Raw genomic sequence first — 16936 nt, 5'->3', positions numbered from 1 at the left:
TCAAAGTTGTATTTGCTTGAGAAAAGCATTCATCAAAGAAAGGGCATGAATCATTATATCGTGTTATTGCATGTGGCAAATTAACTTGTCACATGTTGGAGAAAGAAAAACCTGGGTTTTATTGCTCTTGCCTGAAAACGGAACAAACTCACTTAAAGTCCTTGTGCAGATTGAGTCTCTCTTGACTGAGACCCCCTCATGTGATGCCACCTGCATTATTTTGGGCTTAATTGCAACACTTTTGTTGTTGTTATTTGAACTTATTTGCTCTTGAGTATGTCAAATTTCCCTTGTCTGTTTTCTTTTTTCAGACTTCTGCAGTGTTCCTGAAGCCAGCTTAACAGAGACTGTTCTACTGAAAGCTTTCTGAAATCATTCTTGAAATACAATGCATAATCTCTTGGGATTAAGTCAATGGCAAAATTCAAATATAAGTTTAATTTGGCACCTTCCACTTAACTGATTCCTAGTGTATAAAAATGCTTCAGTTAAGTACTTAAGATGACATTTAATTGGTCCTGAGCATCATACTACTCGCTGTACTCTAAAAACTTTAATCACTGTCTTTCAGACAGGGCTAGATTTCTTAGGTATATAAAAGCTTTAATGTGGGACTGACTGAGAAATTTGTTCCAAACTGCACAGCTGTCCTCAGTGCCTCTTCATACCTCTTGACAAGTAAAGGGATTCTTAGTTGGAAAGAGTTTTAAAAAACTACCCAGGACAGTTGTTGCTCTTGGGTTTTTAGCTCTCATTAAACGAGGGCAGGGAAGCACCAGTAAATAAGCAGCTGCAGGAAATAAGGAATTATCCTTGCTTCTGAGGAGATCTTTTTTAAATGTGCAAGAGGGTTAGCATGCTCTTTTGCTACTTTCCCTGCACAGTTATAGCTCACTAGGCTGAAGCTGGAGTACCAGACAAAAAAGTGGAAAGTTATACAAAATCACTCGTTTAAAAGTAATATATACATTATTGTTAGTCATTCCATGGCATTAGATCTTACAGCTACATTTTACTTAAGTGTTCTTCTATGGGCACATTTTCTCTCTCTCTTGGTGGTTTTGGGGTTTTTTTTGGCAGTAGTGTTCCTTTCTAACAGTATTTTAGTGCTTAGAATTGATGGCAAGCTATATTTTATCCATATAATGTTTAATTTAATAAGGCAAAATGTGATTATTTGAATTAATTAGAGAGTGTGTAAGAACTCTGTGTAATGCACTTTTTATATTCACTTTTAAATGCATGCTTATATCTATTGATTTATAAATATTTGAGGTATATTTATGCAAATTTGATATACTAGCAATGCAAAGTATTATAGATCATTTGCAAGAGTATTGTAGTGTGAATTCACATTTAAGCAGTGAGTGGTGTTCATTAAATGCCTGTGCTTCAGCTGCGTGTTTGGATGGCGGTATTTTTTCTTTTAAGGCTTAGCTATTAAATCCATTGTAAAATACTGTGGAGTTGTATCTCAGCCTTTTTAAGTGATCACTCAACTCCACTGACTGTTTGGTATGGAAGCTATAGTCAAAATATATCTATTTAAAACAGATGTAGTCATTAGCAGGCCCTCTAAGCTGTGTTTCCCAGCTTCTTCTAAGTCAAGCCATCTCCTAAGCAGGTTAGGACATAGATGCTTCCCCACATGTCAAGTGTAGCCACACTGCTGTGGTGGCAAGGGGCTAGTGCAGTAGAAATAGGACTTGTTACTTAGTTAACAGACAAGCTTGCTACCATCCATGTTCCTTGTTCTGACTCACTGATGCTATTCAAAAATGAAGATAAAAATAAATATTAGTGCTTGCTTATCAGTAGGCACGGTACAGAATTTTACTCCCCTGAATGCTGCCCAGGGTTGGCTTTGGTTGGGTATTTGTTGCACCACGTTGCAACACTATGGACTGCTGTAGAAGACTGCTGTGAGACGGTCCTTTGGGCCACTGTGATCCCGGAGAAGCTGAATGTCAGCACCTAGGGTGAATTTAATCATAGCATGATGAGCAGGAGTGGGCTGTCATAATCTGCTGTGAGAAAGAAAAATAGCAGAGCCTGAGCAAGGCCTTACTGGTAACAGAAAAGAAACCAGATTGTTTTCCAGGCTGCCCTATCCATGACCTTAGGATAGGGATTTCTGACTGACCCTGAGCCATGAAGCATTAAAACTCAACAAATGATCCACTGGGCTCTCACTTCTTGACCTCCCTGCGAGAAGAGAAGCTTTTCTAGCTCTCACTGAGAGAATGATATGATTTCTGTAGTTATCTTTACAGCTTTCAGACTGAGTTTCTCACCTGCTTAAAGAGAACTGTGGCAACCACTACTATTTCACTCCAGTTATTTTCTTGGTTTAGGATTGCAGTTCTTGCACTTCTGTCATTTGCTGATGGACCAGAAGAATGTGAACCTGCCCATCTGATTTCAGTAGTCTTTTCCTAATTTGCTAAGGTAATTTGCCATTTTGTTACGATATCCAACACATAGCCCTTCTTTAGGACTAGGGGAATTGCCACTGTTGTGTACAGGGAGTAGGCAAAAAAAGGGACCGTTTTTCATGGAGAATGGACTCGGTGGTCTATAAGCACAAAATCTTCCAGTCCTTCAGCTGTGACCCTGCTACTGCAGTCACACATGCTCCCCAGTGGTTGGCATCACAAGAGAAGAGAGGCATTAGAGGTGGGTTTACATAGGTGTGGATGGAGGAGTTTGGTGCTCTTGTCAAAGCGTCTGTGCAGGTAACACCCTGCACAATATGAACAGGTGTTACCACCTGCAAATGGGTGTTACAGGTGTGTTGCTGGTATTACAGGCGTTACAGGTCTAGGTCTGATGTGCATCCTCCATCACTAAGTAAAGCAAATGGTGTGTCTTGAAGCCAAACATACCACTGCAGCAGAGTTTCAGTGCGTATTCTCCTTGGGTTGCATCAATATGATGCTAGAGTTTGTCAGCATCACTCTGCTGGGTTGCATGCTGCCTGGTATGTTATGGTTATTCTGTGCTCCTCTGGATGCTCCTAAATTAAAGCAGATCATCTTTTACTCCTAAGAAACCTCCAGAACCCAGCTGCAGCCATAAAGCGGCTATCAAATGCAAGCTGGCTGCAGCTTAGAATTGGGTCCAATATTTCTAACAGCATGAAATTTTGTTGTAGGCCCTCTGGAAGGATTCTGTATATGAAACGTTGAACTGGAGCAAAATCAAATCTGAAGTCCTCTCTGTGGAAAAACAGGTGAAGAAAAGCTTGGCTATGTTTGAGAAGGGACAGGCATCTCTCATATGTACTACAGATAGTGGCTGGTAACAATTTGGAAGAAGGTGTATCTTTATTGTTGGCTTACGTTAACAAATGCATTATAATGTCATGACCTCTTGTGTCTGAGCTGGCGTCTAGTAGAACATACTGGCCAAATTAATCTAATCAATATAAACAGAAGAATAACTTGATCTTTTATGTTAGGAATTAAATCATAAACTCTACCCGCTCTGTATGGGTCTGTCCTTCTACATGCACTTTCATATTGCCACTGGTAGCTTTTTGTTTGCATTACAGCAACCTGAGGGTAAACGCAAGGCAAGATCCAAGATAGGAAGGCAAATTGTTTTTGCAAACATGGCAGAGAAAGTGTGTGGAATCAAATGCCAAAATTAATGCATGACATCTGCTCTCTGCTCCAGTTCTGAGGAAAGTAATCCAGTCCTAATTACACACTGCTGTGCCCTCTACCAGCTAAGGAGAATGGTGCAGCCATTCTTTGTACCGGTATATAAATTTATTTCTGGATCTGATAGATACATTAGATGCAGGGCAGGCTTTTCATTTTTTGGCTGTCAGTTGCTTTGGGTAGCACAAAGAGGGGAGGAGAAAGGTTGCAACAGGAGAAGATCAAAATCTTCCAAAAAGAACCCTGCTCCTAGAATAAATTTTTTTCCTAGAGAACTTTCCCTGCAGACCTTAATCAATATTATTCTCATCTGAGTGCACGTATTATTCATTAAGAAACATTGGCAAGATGTGCACTATAGTGTATGCCTTCATTAGAACCTCCACCTGCCTGCTTTTATCAGATGATCTTCAGTAACTTTCATTTTCATTGAACTTGTTTCTGTCTTTGGATTGAGAAAGAAATCTTGTAATTTGACAGGACGGGTTTATTAAAAAAAAAGTAAAATATTCATATCTCTGGTTTGTGGATGTGTTTTCTCCTCTCACACAGACTGGATGCTGATGAAATCATGTGCAAAGCATAGTCCAGTGCAACAGACCTTCTCTGGCTGTATGACATGGGAATAGCTGGAATTCCTCCCTTGTGTCTTCAGCAGCCATGCCATATCCTTTGTATGCACCTACTGCTATTGTGCCAGCAGCCATTTTCCTTCGGAATCAATGTTTTTAGATGATATATTGTTAGAATGACACTACGAAGACCTGGCAAAAGTCACCCGTGCCAAGTAGAGTCAGTGGGAGCCACAAAACACGGGGGACACTGGCAGCATCCTAGGATATTGTCATTACAAAGCAATGTGAGCCTGACATTGCATTTTACCTTTTCAATTCACGTACTTCCATCGCCGGCTATTCTGTGTCAGTTCTGCCTGGTCTCTTCAGCAGCAAGACAGTGAGGAAAGAAAATATCTTATTGAAGAAAGACATTGAGATTTTTGGACAATATGTTATGGTCTGGCTCTGTGACTGGGACCCATGTACACTGCTGTAGTATAAAGAAGAATCAATAGTAACAGATTACGAAGAGCCAGCTCCATGGCTCTGCCTCTGTTCACCCATCTCACATTTGATTAGTCTCTGCTTGACATTAAGCTGGGAGCAATAAGCCCTGATCAGAACAGTGGATGTGGCAACAAGCCCAAGAGCTCCATGTGTCACTCCAGAACGAGACACTGTCTCTCTGGATTCCTCCATGAAACAACTGAGGCAGATGTGTGGATGCCAGATTTGTCTTTCAGGTCTGCCTACCGCACCCACCGAGGTAAGGAATAAAAGGCAGGACTATCTGCAGGAAAACATTGCAGTAGCAATGAAATTTGAAGCAGAGGATATACAGAAAAGTCAATTATTGGTCCAGATGGAAGTGAGAGACATTATAGAAACTCTGTCACCAGAATTTACTCATAAGGTTTGGGGTTTTTTTTCCTGGTTGGTTGGTTGGTTTTGTATTGTTTTGTTTTTTAATTATTTTTTCCTACTTGCTTTAAGGGACTCGGGAACTCTGCTGTGTGAAGAGATGGCAGAGTCCGAGTCCATGTGTTGACTTATTCAGAGAGGTTGGGATAAAGGTGCACACCTGAACTTTTGCTCAGCTTCAGTGTGAATTGAAATTTTACATCACTGTTGAGAACTGATCGACCATATGAGTGGAAGAACACATCTCACTTGAACCTGGGAAAGTTTCAAGAAGTAGAAAGAGAAAGGAGGCTTCTCCTGGAGAAGGTGTATCTCCTCTAAGTACACTTCCCCTGGAGGTCAGGGTGGGTCAGCCTGTCCCAGCTCCTAGTCTAGGCCTCCTCTAAAGCCATTCACTTGTGTCGTAGATTCCTCTGCCTTAGACCTGCCCTTCTCCCCAGCTATTTAGGTACTGAGGAGACGCTGATGAATCTGCAGTGTGCCAAACCCAACCTGATCCTCCACTAGTTTATACCTAGTCACAAAACCATTCTGATGCCAGTTTCTCCTGTAGAAAGAAACTTTATGGAGTTAATGGCAGCTGAGCTGTTCTGGGGAGGTAGAATCTGCCCATAAAACATCTTATGAAACAAGAAGCAGACCAAGAATTTAGGTCTTGCTACTTTTTATTTTTGAAAAAAAATTTTTCTTTTTAACTTTGTGTTGTGGAGAGCAGCAGCAAAACTTTTGAATAACTAATTCATGCGCTGTAAATTTCTCTAAAAAGTCATTACAGATTGTAAAGCCTAATGGCTTAAAGTGCCAGCCTTATATCACAGTGGTAAAGAACTCATTCTCTAGAGGTAGTATTTTTGAAGCTTTGCCATTTTTCTTCTATCAAAGGAAATGCTATGTTTTAACACACTTTCTTTTTTTTAAAAAAAGCCTATATTTACAAAAATATTTAACATTCATTTCACACAAAACATAGTCACAGAATTGAGCGATTTATTTTTTACAACATATAGGCAGAGAAGTTAAGTAGATCAAGCAGGAGTTTAGAAATAATTGCAGTCTGTAGATTTCAGGTATGTATTTAAGTGGTCTTTTGAACTGCAGCCCATGTTCTGTGTGAACATAACTTTTCAGAGCACTTGTGATTTTTCTCCTTTACGGGACTGCTGAATTGCTGTAAAAGGTCAGGCCCATGGTCACTCTCTTCTGACACTAGCAAGGTAGGTGCAAGTGATTCTGAAATGGGTAATAACATCGAGATCTTTTGTAGCTAATCTAGTATAGAGCTGTGCAAATTGTCTTGGTTATTTGTGTGAATTCAAGAAATAAAACCCATGTGTCTAAACTGGCAGACAAAAGTCTCATCTGCTCAGAAATCTGACTTTGGAAATAGCTGCTAAATTCACCACGTTCAGTGGTGGTGGTCTTGCGTGTGGCCTGACGCTGTCTTTGCTGTGGGATTCTGACTGGCACGTGACTTAATCACCTTCTTTTTTCTTTTTTGTTTTGATTTTTTTTCTCCTGTCAGCTGAAAGATAAAATAAAAAAAACATATTAACCTCACTGATGAAGCTTTTAATTCCCAACACTGAAACATTAACCAACTCCTTAATTAAGAGAGACTGAAAGTAGAAGAATGCTTTTATGTCATTAGCTGGTTTTTGCTCCAGTCATCTGCCTCATTCAAGCATAGGATAATATGAAACCTCACGGGTCTGCTAAAGGCTTGACTTAAGTATATTGCAGACTTCCTTTGCAATTTAATAAGTACGGCATGTCATTCTTAAGAAACTTCATTTTCTCTTGCTTGTGCTCAAGACTAGCAAAAGAAAAGTTAGAGCAGCTAGTGAGCAAGGTCCTCAAGTTAGACCCAGTGGTCTGAGCCCTAGGCCTTACTGCAGCACATAGGTGTTTTTATCCCGGTGTGCCTCTTCCCTCCCGTACCGGGAATTAGTATTAGACCAGAAGCTTTCCCAGGCGAAGCACAGCTGTTCTCTTTTATCTGCAGTTTCTGCAGTATTGAGCATGATGACTTCTCAGTACTGCCTATGCAGGGCATGTGTAAGGTACCATAACTGAGTGAATAACAGTGCACATTAATGATCGACGGGCACCTCAGCGATGGTGTTGTCTGGTCCTCCTCTGGCAGCGAGCTGCTTTAGCGTTTTGTTCCAGAGAATGGAAGGTCGGTGAACTGAGGCTTATTCCCAGTTCTGCCACTGATCTATGTCAAGTTTTCCCAGTCACTCGTTACGGCACCCAATACATACATAAGCGCTTTCCAAAGGACTGATCTAGCTGTTCCTCTGTAGTGTTAAGGTGCTAAAAAATAAGCATGGTAAAAATCTTTGTATGAGATTTCCAATCTACTGGGTGAAGGAGGCTCAAAAATTACTGAAACTTGCTCATTTCTCTGAAATGACTCGCTGAACAGATATAATTGAAAACCATGCAGAACAGTGCTTCATCACACTGTAAAAAAGTCATTTACCTAAAGTGGGGACCTTTACACTGGGGTTCAGCCCTTCGTCTTATTAAAGCTGTAAACCTAAAAATCACCATAACTGTAACGGTAGGATTACAGCAGACTGTTCAAACTGCAGGATATGCGTTTGGGAATGGAATGTTTTGGGGTTTGTACTTTTTTGCATTATTTGTCTCCCCTTGTGTGATGCTCCCTTATGCGCACACACATGCAAATTTCTCTCTTGCTTTTTCACTCCACCTCTTTCTTTTTCATCTCCAGTGACCACATCTCTCTCAGCTCAAGTGTGAACATCACTTCTTAAGAACGATACCAAAGTCAACATCTGTTTCCTCAGTTTCCTCCCGTTCTACCCTTGGCCTCCCAAGCTTCAGTGCATGCAGACAAATGCCTGCTGCTCGGTAAGTCTGTGTTTAGGTAAAACTGCATCGCCCCTGTAGCAAACTCAGAATTACGGCTCAAGAGTTGCATAGTAAGATCCTGAGATTCTGGCTTTGCACCCAAAAGTCTCCTTGGCCACAGCGAGACAAGGAATACTCTCAAGGACCAAAAATACACTCAGAAATGAGTCAATGCATGATGTTCTCCAGGGTCAGTATTTTTTCAGTGCTGCTGTGTTCTTTCAGAAAAAAAAAAAAAGATTCATCAAGTTAGATGGACCAAGTTCCTGTGGGTGCCGTATGTGCCATACAGCGTACAGTGGAAATTAAAGACCAGAGAATTAACAGGGTTGGTTGTGTTACGAAGCTGAAGGCATTTTTATCCATATATGTGTGTACTCACAGAAAAACATACTGCACTAATGAAACACAACTTTCTGTTCCCAGCCACATTTATGCTTTCAAAAAATGAATGCAGCTCAGTAAGTTTGTTGCCAGGCAAGCTTATCTAGGGCTTGTTTTTTGTTTTGTTGTGTTGTTTTTTTTTGTGGGGGGGAGAAGAGGAGGTGTTTGTGGTGTTTCTTCCCCCCCTTGGCTTTAAGCGATGAATACAAGGTGTGCCTTAGAGTGAGCAGAGTTGCCAAACAAGCAAGTTTAATCATGGCTGTCTTGACATGGGTGAATATGAGGATGGGGAATTGGGGAGGGAATGGTTCCTGTGAGATGATGCACAGCATTTTCTCACCTGAAATCTACCAAAAATTGGCTGTCTCCCCTCAAGGGGAACCAGCCTGGACAAAAGTCCAAAAAAAAAGGCAACATGGGGGACCTAAATAAAAGGTAACAGATAAGCTGAGCTAATATTAGTTTCCTGATATAAAAAGCCAAATGGATTAATGGATCAGCTCATGCATTTCCTAAGGAAACAAAAAGAAAATCTTCAATACTTCTGCGCACGTTGAGGACATGAACAAAAAAGATCTTTAGAAAGTAAAAACCTAATTTGGGGGAATCAATTACTACTTTTTTCTTACACTTTTTTTTTTTTTATTTAAAGGAGGTTCACACAGAGGTAAAATTTGGGTAACACGCAAGTCAGAAGTCATGTCTCTCAGATACTACAGCGATGGTCGATCTCAGTTTGCATCAGTCTTGCCTAGGCTCTTTTTAGCGCTCCAGCTGCAGCTAATGGAAATCAAGCCCATTATGGTAAATGTAGGAAGCAAGTACATTAATAGTGGGCACTGACATTAATTCAAATGGTAAACAATTCAGAACTGTTCCCAGTACATACTAGATTATGTATCATCTTACCTGCTGCTTCTGAGGGCCACTTCTTTCACAGGTTTTTAAAGTACAGAAGATTGTCTGCCACAGAGTTTTCTGGTTTGGTAAACACAACTATTTACAAATTCTGCTTTGCTCCCTGTCAGTCCTGTGAACGTTTTTTTTCTTTTTCGATTTGGTTGCAAGCGGTTTCGCTCCAGAACTGCAACCATTGCAATGCCGATCTGTTCCTTACTTTGAAAGAAAAAAGGGGTGGACGGGACAAGTTTAGCGAAGGGGAGATGTAATAATCTAATGCCAAGGTAGAAAGAAAATTGAGTTTATTTATACGGTAACACGTGTGTTAAGAGTGTTATACGGTTATACGCTCCCCCATTTTCTCTCTCACACACGTATATACACACACACTTTAACTGTGCTTTTGTGTTTTGTCAGAATTAATGAGAAAAGTTCCCTTGCCCTAGGGGTAATTAGTGTCCTTGGAGTTAAATAAGCTAATACTTAGACACCTCTGGCACAGGCAATTATGTTTGTGTATTGAATAATTGATTCAAAGAGGGGGGGAAGGGGCTGCTAATCAGATCTGAGCATAATGAATTGATTTAATTAACAGGGGAATCTGAGGGTCCCTGGGAAATGTGTGCATTTATTCAGCAGCAGGAGAGAGTGCAAAGCACATAAATTGAGAGAGAGAGCGAGTGAGAGAGGCAGGCGGCAAGTGCTTTTGCTTTCAGTGATAGGTTCACATCTTTCCTCCCTCCCACCCCCCCTTCCTTTGAATATAATTTTAGATTTAGAGTGAAATCAAGAGAAAAGCACTTTAGAAGCCTGGAAAGCTCTTGCAGTAGCAACAGCAAAGGGGGGAGAGGTTGCGAGCTATCACACGCGATTACATTAAGACAGTTTTTGACAGCGCGGGTCGGGAAAGGACGGCGCTGGGGAACCAGCCCCCGATATCGTTCCTCCCTTATCGTTTTTTTCCTCTTCCCCCCCACCTTTTTTAATATCTAAACTGGCACCCGCGCTGCGGCGGCGGGGCCGGGGGCGAGGCGGCTGGTGCACCAGCCCAGCTCCAGCTCTCCGGCGCCCAGCGCGACCGTAGCCCTCTGCAGCCCCGCTCCGAAGTCGCGTCCCGGGGCGGCCGCGCCGCTGCCCCCCGCCTCGGCAGCGCCCCGCGCCCGGCCCCGCGCCTCGCCTCGCCTCGCCTCCCCCGGAGCCGCGGCGGCGGCGGCTGGAGGGGGAGCGCCCCAAGGAGCCGGAGCGGCGGCGGCGGCCGCCCTCGGCGCCCGGGACAATGGTGCTGGACAAGGAGGACGGTAGGTGAGAGCGGGGGCGCGGGGCCCCGCCGCCAGCTCTGCCCGGGCGGCCCGGCCGCGGGAGGCGGCGGGCGGGGAGGGACGGACGGACAGACCGGTGGAGGGACGGAGGGAGGGAGCTGCCCCGCGCCGGGGGCGCTGCTGCCCGGCCTGTCCCGCATCGCCGCGCCGGTGCCGCGGGTAGCCGAGCCTCCCACCCGCCGCCTCACAAAGGGGTCCCGGGGCCCGGCCAGCGCGCCCGGGACAGTGCCCCCCCCCAACCGGGGCCGCTCCCCCGCCAAGGGCCGCCGCCCCCCGCCGCGGCTTCAAGGCCGGGCGGTGCGGGGTCTCTCCGCCCGGGCGTACCGAGCCGGCGGCGACCGCGCTGGGGCCACCGGCGGCGGCTCGCCCCGGCGAGTGCTGCGGCCAGCGGGGAAGCGCCTGCCGCCCGCAGCCCTGTCACCGGGCCCGCCATCGGCTCCGGTGGCCTTCGCGCCTGTCACCACCGGGGCAACTCCGGCGGCATCCGAGGCAGTGGCGTGCCGAAAAGCCGCCCGCGCTCCCATTGCGGTCGGCGCTGCCTTACGGGATTGCGTAAATTGCCATAAAATGTCTCTCTGTCGGGCTGGCGGGGGGCTTTAACTCGGAAAAGTGGATACCAGGCTACAGAGGCAAGTGGGAGACGCTTTCCTTTGCTGGCTTTTCTCCTATTACTCTACCTCTTTTCCCTCCCCCCCCCCCCCCCCCCTTTTCTTTTGATCTGGAGTTCCTGCTTCCGAAAGGTAAGAGGGTGCCTGCCCCGACACCGCAGAGCCAGATGGGGCACGAAGAGAGATCGCGGGCTGGCTTGTGCGATCCGGCCGTGTGGGAGGGGGCCGAAGCGCTGGCAGCTGGAAGGTTACGTGCTCCCTGCCCCGGCGAGGTGCGTGGGGAGGGAGCTTGCTGCGAGCTCGTCACATGCCTCTGGGCCGAGAATCCCTCTCCCAGCGTCTTTTCTTCCTCCAGTTTCTTGAAGCCCCCTGAAGTAAACTGAGGTGGTGTTATTAATGGGGTCTCTAATGCTCCAGTCAAAAGCGCTTGTGTTGGAGAAGAGGGAATGAACTTATCTCTCGCTGGCCAGTTAGATAACAGTAGACTTTTCTCGACCCTCACCCTCTGCGCACAAAGGTAAAAGGGCTAAGTAATGACAGGAACTAAGCAAGGGTGATTTCTTACTGGTGTACATATGTGGAGCAAGGTTTGTGTTTCTGACCTCACTTTCGGGGCTGACGTGCATTGCGAGATTCCCCTGAATATTGCTCCGCTGTTGGAGGAAAAGGGAGGAAAGGCTTTTAACATCTCCATTAATACCCTTTAATAACAACAGTAACTGGGTGATGTCTTAATCCCAGTGACTCTCTGTCAGAGGGTGCCTGCCAACCTGTATCTGTTTCAATGTGATTGACAGGCTAACAGCAGGATGCTGCCTCTGTCGCAGAACCGAGAGGCACAGGTGAGCTGGGAAGAAAAACTGAGATCTGAAGAGGGTTTCCTAATAGGGGTATTTGGGTTCTTTCAAGTGCTGCAGACGTACTCATTAAACACGAGGAGCTCAGGCCGGCGTGATGGTGGTGTAAGGAAATGAAACCAGAACCATTGATTATCCAGACAGTTCTCAACAGTCTCCTTCCAGGAGATCTCATGAGTGGCTGTATAAAAGGGAATAATGGTGGCAATGGTAGAGGTAAAGAGGAAATTAGTGCAGGGTGCACTTAAAAAGGAGTAAAGTAGGAAACAAACCCCTGATGAGAGGGATGTGGAGATCAGAGGAACAAACTGCGGTAATGCCTGGGAATCTCCTGTGCTGTTGATGGAGTAGTTATGCTTGAGGAGAAATTATACTCACTTTTAAAAGTGTGCAGGAGAAATTGGGGACGAGGTGAGATTGAGACAAGAAACTCTCTTTATGAAGAGGTTATTTTACCTTTGTACGTTTCTTTCTGCCTGATTCAAATGGGCTCCACTTGCCCGCTCATCTGTGAATGTTAAAAGGGGATGGTGGACCTGCATAGGTTACAAATGGAAGCTTTTGCTAACTAAACCAATTCCTTTTGAAATCAGGCTTGAATGAGGTTGTTTAAAAAAATGGGTCTGTTTTACTCCTGTAAACGGCTCTTTTTTTTTTTCCTTTCTCTTCTTCCCCCCACCCACCCACCCACCCCCAGAGGCCAGTCTGATTTCTACCATCTAAAAATCCTAGCATTCTGCCTAGTATGCAGTTCTCCCCTGGATTTTAAGAGGCTTTGCCATGTGGGGTGTTTGGTTTTTTTTTGTGGTTTTTTTTTGTTGTTGTTGTTGTTGTTGTTTGGTTGGGTTTTGGGTTGTTTTCAGAGCTTTTTTTGAGGAGTTTTCTTCTTTTCAGGCCTCGGCCAGCAGTGGGGGTGTTCCTAGATATTACTGTGTGGAGAAGACAGGATTTCAGAACCGTCGTGCTCCTTCCCCGCCCCCCCAGCAGTCCTGGTGCATCGCCTAGTAGGTAGAGGTTGCAATGTGCTTTTGCATCCCTGAAGGCTACTTGGCAAGCTGGCCCATGGCATGAGAGGCAGCCGCGCACACTTCCAGCCCCCGAGCTGGGGCTGTAGCGGTGCCTTAGGGGCATGTGCTAGCCCTAGTGTGAAACCAGTATCACCCGTGAAGTCTAATAACTGCTATATGGCTTTGAGTGAAAAGCTTCCTTGGCAAACACGCCCCATGGTGCTGAGAGAAGTAACAGAGATGCAATAATACTTTTCTGTGGTCTTTACAGATATCATTGAGGATGAAGGGGCAGACTGAAAAAATAACAACAATAATAATGGTTTTTGACTTGATGTGTTATGGCATCACGTCAAGTTATGTCAGGGAGGTAACATAATTTTGTGTGTTTGAAGTGACATAATATAACTTGACTGATGCAACATGACTTGATATTAGAAAATACCGTTTTACAGTGGAACTTGGCAAGTATTTTTCTGAAACAAATGTTAGGAAGTGAGAGAAGAGAGACGGGGAAAAGAGAGAAAGGTTGGGAGTGAGAAACTTCAAGGCTTGCATTTTAGTCAGTTCTACTGTGCAAATCACTGCTGAATTTGCTGTGGGCAAGCCAACCTACACACCATGCAGCGCATTTATAAATTTCAAGATAATGAGAGTTAAGATACTTCTCAAATACATAAATGTTTTGATCACAAAGGCCAGATTTCTGCTTAAAAAGTAAACTGACATCAGGTATCATGATTAATTCCAACAGATTGTGTTAACTGTAGTAGATTTTAATTGCTGTACGAATGTGTTGGGGGTTAGAAAACTTTTTTTGTTGTTGGTGTGTGAAATGAGTAAGCAGATAAAGCGTTTAAAAATACCCGTTTGCGAAGGGAGTAATCCAGCCTCTGTGACATGCTGAAGCAGTAAAGGAATAAAACGTACATTGATCCGGTACTGCGTATTTTTTTCAAGGGCATTATGTCTGCTAGTTTGCTCTGCCACAGAAGTCAGCTGTGATAGACAATGGCTAACTTCATTTTTATCAGAAACCTGCCTTTCTTGTAATTACCAAATAGTGTAAGCTTAAGTATATCATATATTTTGGGGTGTGTCCTTTTAGAAGGTGGTAGGATTGAAAAGTACGCAAACAGAAAGACAGAGCATTTTTGGAGTTCACCATTTTCTAATGGAGGCCAATAGTATATTAGAAGTATTAAAATACCTCAAATTATAAAGCCTGTGTTTTTGTTACTTTTTGCACTGACACTTTTAAGTATTAGACTTTAATCTTTGGGATAAAGTCCTCCTTTTTAGCTTGTGATACTTCTTAAAATGATTATTTACAGTGGCCGCACTCTTACGCTAAAATAGATACTCAACAGTTGCAAACTAGTATCACTAGGAAACAGGAATTGTTTGAAGTACTAGAAGAAAAAGGGCCAATGTAAAATGATACATTTAACATCAAATATGCTCAAGGACTGTTAGGATTAAGTATTCTGAATGAAGGGGGAAGGAAAAGCCACTTCAGCTGGGGATAAGGAATCTAATTAAAAATTGGTATTAAGGCTATATAACTTGAGCCCGCTATCATGCTTTTTAGAGTACCGTTGTATCAGTTGTAAAGGGGAGGAAGAAGCATCATTACAGCAGGAATGAAATGTTGTCCCGGATTAAAAGACTGAGATGAGTGAACTGGTGCTGTTGATCTTGGTAGCGAAGCGTCCGATCCCGCAGTCCTTACGAGCACCATCGGAGACAACAGATGACTTCTCTGAATAAGGATTGTGAGTTGCAAGAGGAAGGATAAAAGATGTGGGCCCCAAACTTGTCACTTTATATTTGGGCATTGATGGCATCTCTGAAAGGCGGAGCAAACCTGTAAGGGTTTGTAACCGCATTTGATTTGTTAAATTCATTTTAATGTCGACCTAGTGAAAATGGAGCTATATTCTCCAGAGTATTCCCTGGAACTAATACATACATGTGAAAACAAACCCAAAATGTTTGTAGAGAAAATTAGTATCAAGTTATAGGTCACAGCAGATGTGTGAAATCTAGCAGTGAGCAGCCGGGCTGGTGTAACGCAGCCCGGGTCGCTGGCATCCGCTGTGGAGAGTTCCGAGTCTCTGACCTGCCAGAAGCTACTGGCTGGTTTCGAACAAATTCCCTGCTCTTAGGGGAGCAAATCTGCAATAACACCCCTGCTTTGGACCAACGCGTTTTTAAACCGAGAGAGAACAGCGCTGGTTTGAGATGCAGCCGGTGAAGCTGCGTTCCTGGGCTTTGCCGTGCTCGGTCCCCGGCAAGGAGCAGCCGGGGCTGGCGGTACCTGCGCGGCGAGGGGCCGGGGCCGGGCTGCAGGTGGTGCTGCTGAGCTGGGAAGGCTGCGGTTTGCCAGGAAACCCTGACAGGAGAATGAGAGGGGTCCCTGGGAAATATGTGCATTTATTCAATAGCAAGTGTGCAAAGCTCGCAAATTGAGAGACAGAGGCAGCAGTAGCCCGGCTTAGGTATTCTACCCTCTCCGAGTATAATTTTAGATTTAGATTCAGCTTAAATCCAAAGGGAAAACACTTTATAAGGTTGAAAGCTGTGTAGTTGCGACAGCCAGGGTTATGAGCTATCAAATGCAATTACATTAAAATAGATTATACTGTGTAAATTGAGCCATTTAGAAGGTGAGAACCAAAGAAACAGCTCTGATCCCCCTTCTTGCTAAATTGCAGTTTTAGTTCCTTGCAATTCTGAGGCACAAAAGTAGGTGAGACTGCTTTTATATCTGCAAAGTGCTTTATTTCTGAGTGTAATTCTAACTGAGTGCAATCTAGGTTAAAAGCTGGACAACTGGGTAATTAGAGCTCACTTGCTGCTAAAGGACGATCAGCTGTACCGTAGCTCATTTGTGTTCCCAGAGACTTGCTCTCTTCTCCCCTGAGCGGACGCTGCTGGAGAAGAAGCATCTGTCCCCGGACTTATCTTGATTGCGGAGATGATGGTGCTGGACAAGGAGGACGGTAGGTGGGCTGAGATTGTGTAAACCTGTGCTTAGTGTCTTCTGTGTGCTGCTAACGTAGAAATAAATAGTTTTGAAACAGATGCGCGCTGTGCGTATCAGAGTGCTCTGCTTTCAGCTTCTGATATTTTCCTCTTGTGTTGGTAAAAGCATGCTTGCTTTTTATTTTTTTATTTTTTTAATCTCTTCTCTGGCATGATAGAACCAGTCAAGAAGGGTTTACCCCAGGCTCTATTTGCTGAAGGACATAGCAGTTAAAGCTTGATTTTGTTTTTTTTATATCTATTTAGATTTTTTCCTTCTACAGGTTACTCTAATATATCCATTTTAGCCTGTTTATTTTAACAGCTTTTATTGTAAATCTAATTTTGAGATTTTCTTTCCTTTCCATTGCATGTCATTTGGGTCTCTAATGTGCGCCTTTAATATCTATTTCTCGCAGCTTTTCTTCATAGCTATAAACATAATGACAACAAGCTAATAAGCTGCTCTAGCAAAAAAGCATTGGCTTATCCTAAGAATTTACTCCCTTCTCTAAATGGCAAAAGTGGAGGTTCATTTGGGAAGTAATTTAATGAATGAAGCTGAAAGGGAGCTTCACTTACTTTAGGACTTCACATATACTTATTTTTTTAAAGCTGACTAGTCCTTGTCAAGGATGACTGAGAGGTACAAATTAATGTAAAGAATAACAGACAGTGTTAAGCTAGTAGTTTGAATGACTTGATGCCTTCTTTTGCACGTTGCCTACCAGGGCATGCAACTTAACTTCTCAGTCACCAATAGTTTCTAGGACGAATGTGGTAAGTTTAATCACAACTTTTTAATGAGATT

General features: G+C 43.9%; 1 protein-coding gene across 9 annotated transcripts in view; it reads left to right on the top strand.

The window, feature by feature from the left end:
- The first annotated feature begins 2360 nt into the window (after positions 1-2360).
- Positions 2361-16936, top strand: part of LMO1 (LIM domain only 1) — a 71115-nt gene continuing 56539 nt past the window's right edge. Inside the window, exons 1-4 of one of the 9 annotated variants that reach the window (XM_075094749.1) lie at positions 10102-10605; positions 12986-13468; positions 14690-14873; positions 16002-16103. In XM_075094749.1, coding sequence (XP_074950850.1) covers positions 16079-16103 — 25 coding nt within the window. In that variant the 5' untranslated portion in view covers positions 10102-10605; positions 12986-13468; positions 14690-14873; positions 16002-16078. Of the gene's footprint in view, positions 2449-3154; positions 3233-4217; positions 8024-10101; positions 10606-10924; positions 11256-11811; positions 12077-12985; positions 13469-14689; positions 14874-16001; positions 16104-16936 lie in introns of those variants that run through there. The other 8 variants (XM_075094747.1, XM_075094746.1, XM_075094750.1 and 5 more) reach the window with 8 other exon arrangements.

This window comes from Phalacrocorax aristotelis, chromosome 5, assembly GCF_949628215.1.
Source record: "Phalacrocorax aristotelis chromosome 5, bGulAri2.1, whole genome shotgun sequence".
NCBI lineage: Eukaryota > Metazoa > Chordata > Aves > Suliformes > Phalacrocoracidae > Phalacrocorax > Phalacrocorax aristotelis.
The sequence above is the reverse complement of the archived record's forward strand: the minus strand, read 5'-3'. Positions and strand labels throughout refer to the sequence as shown.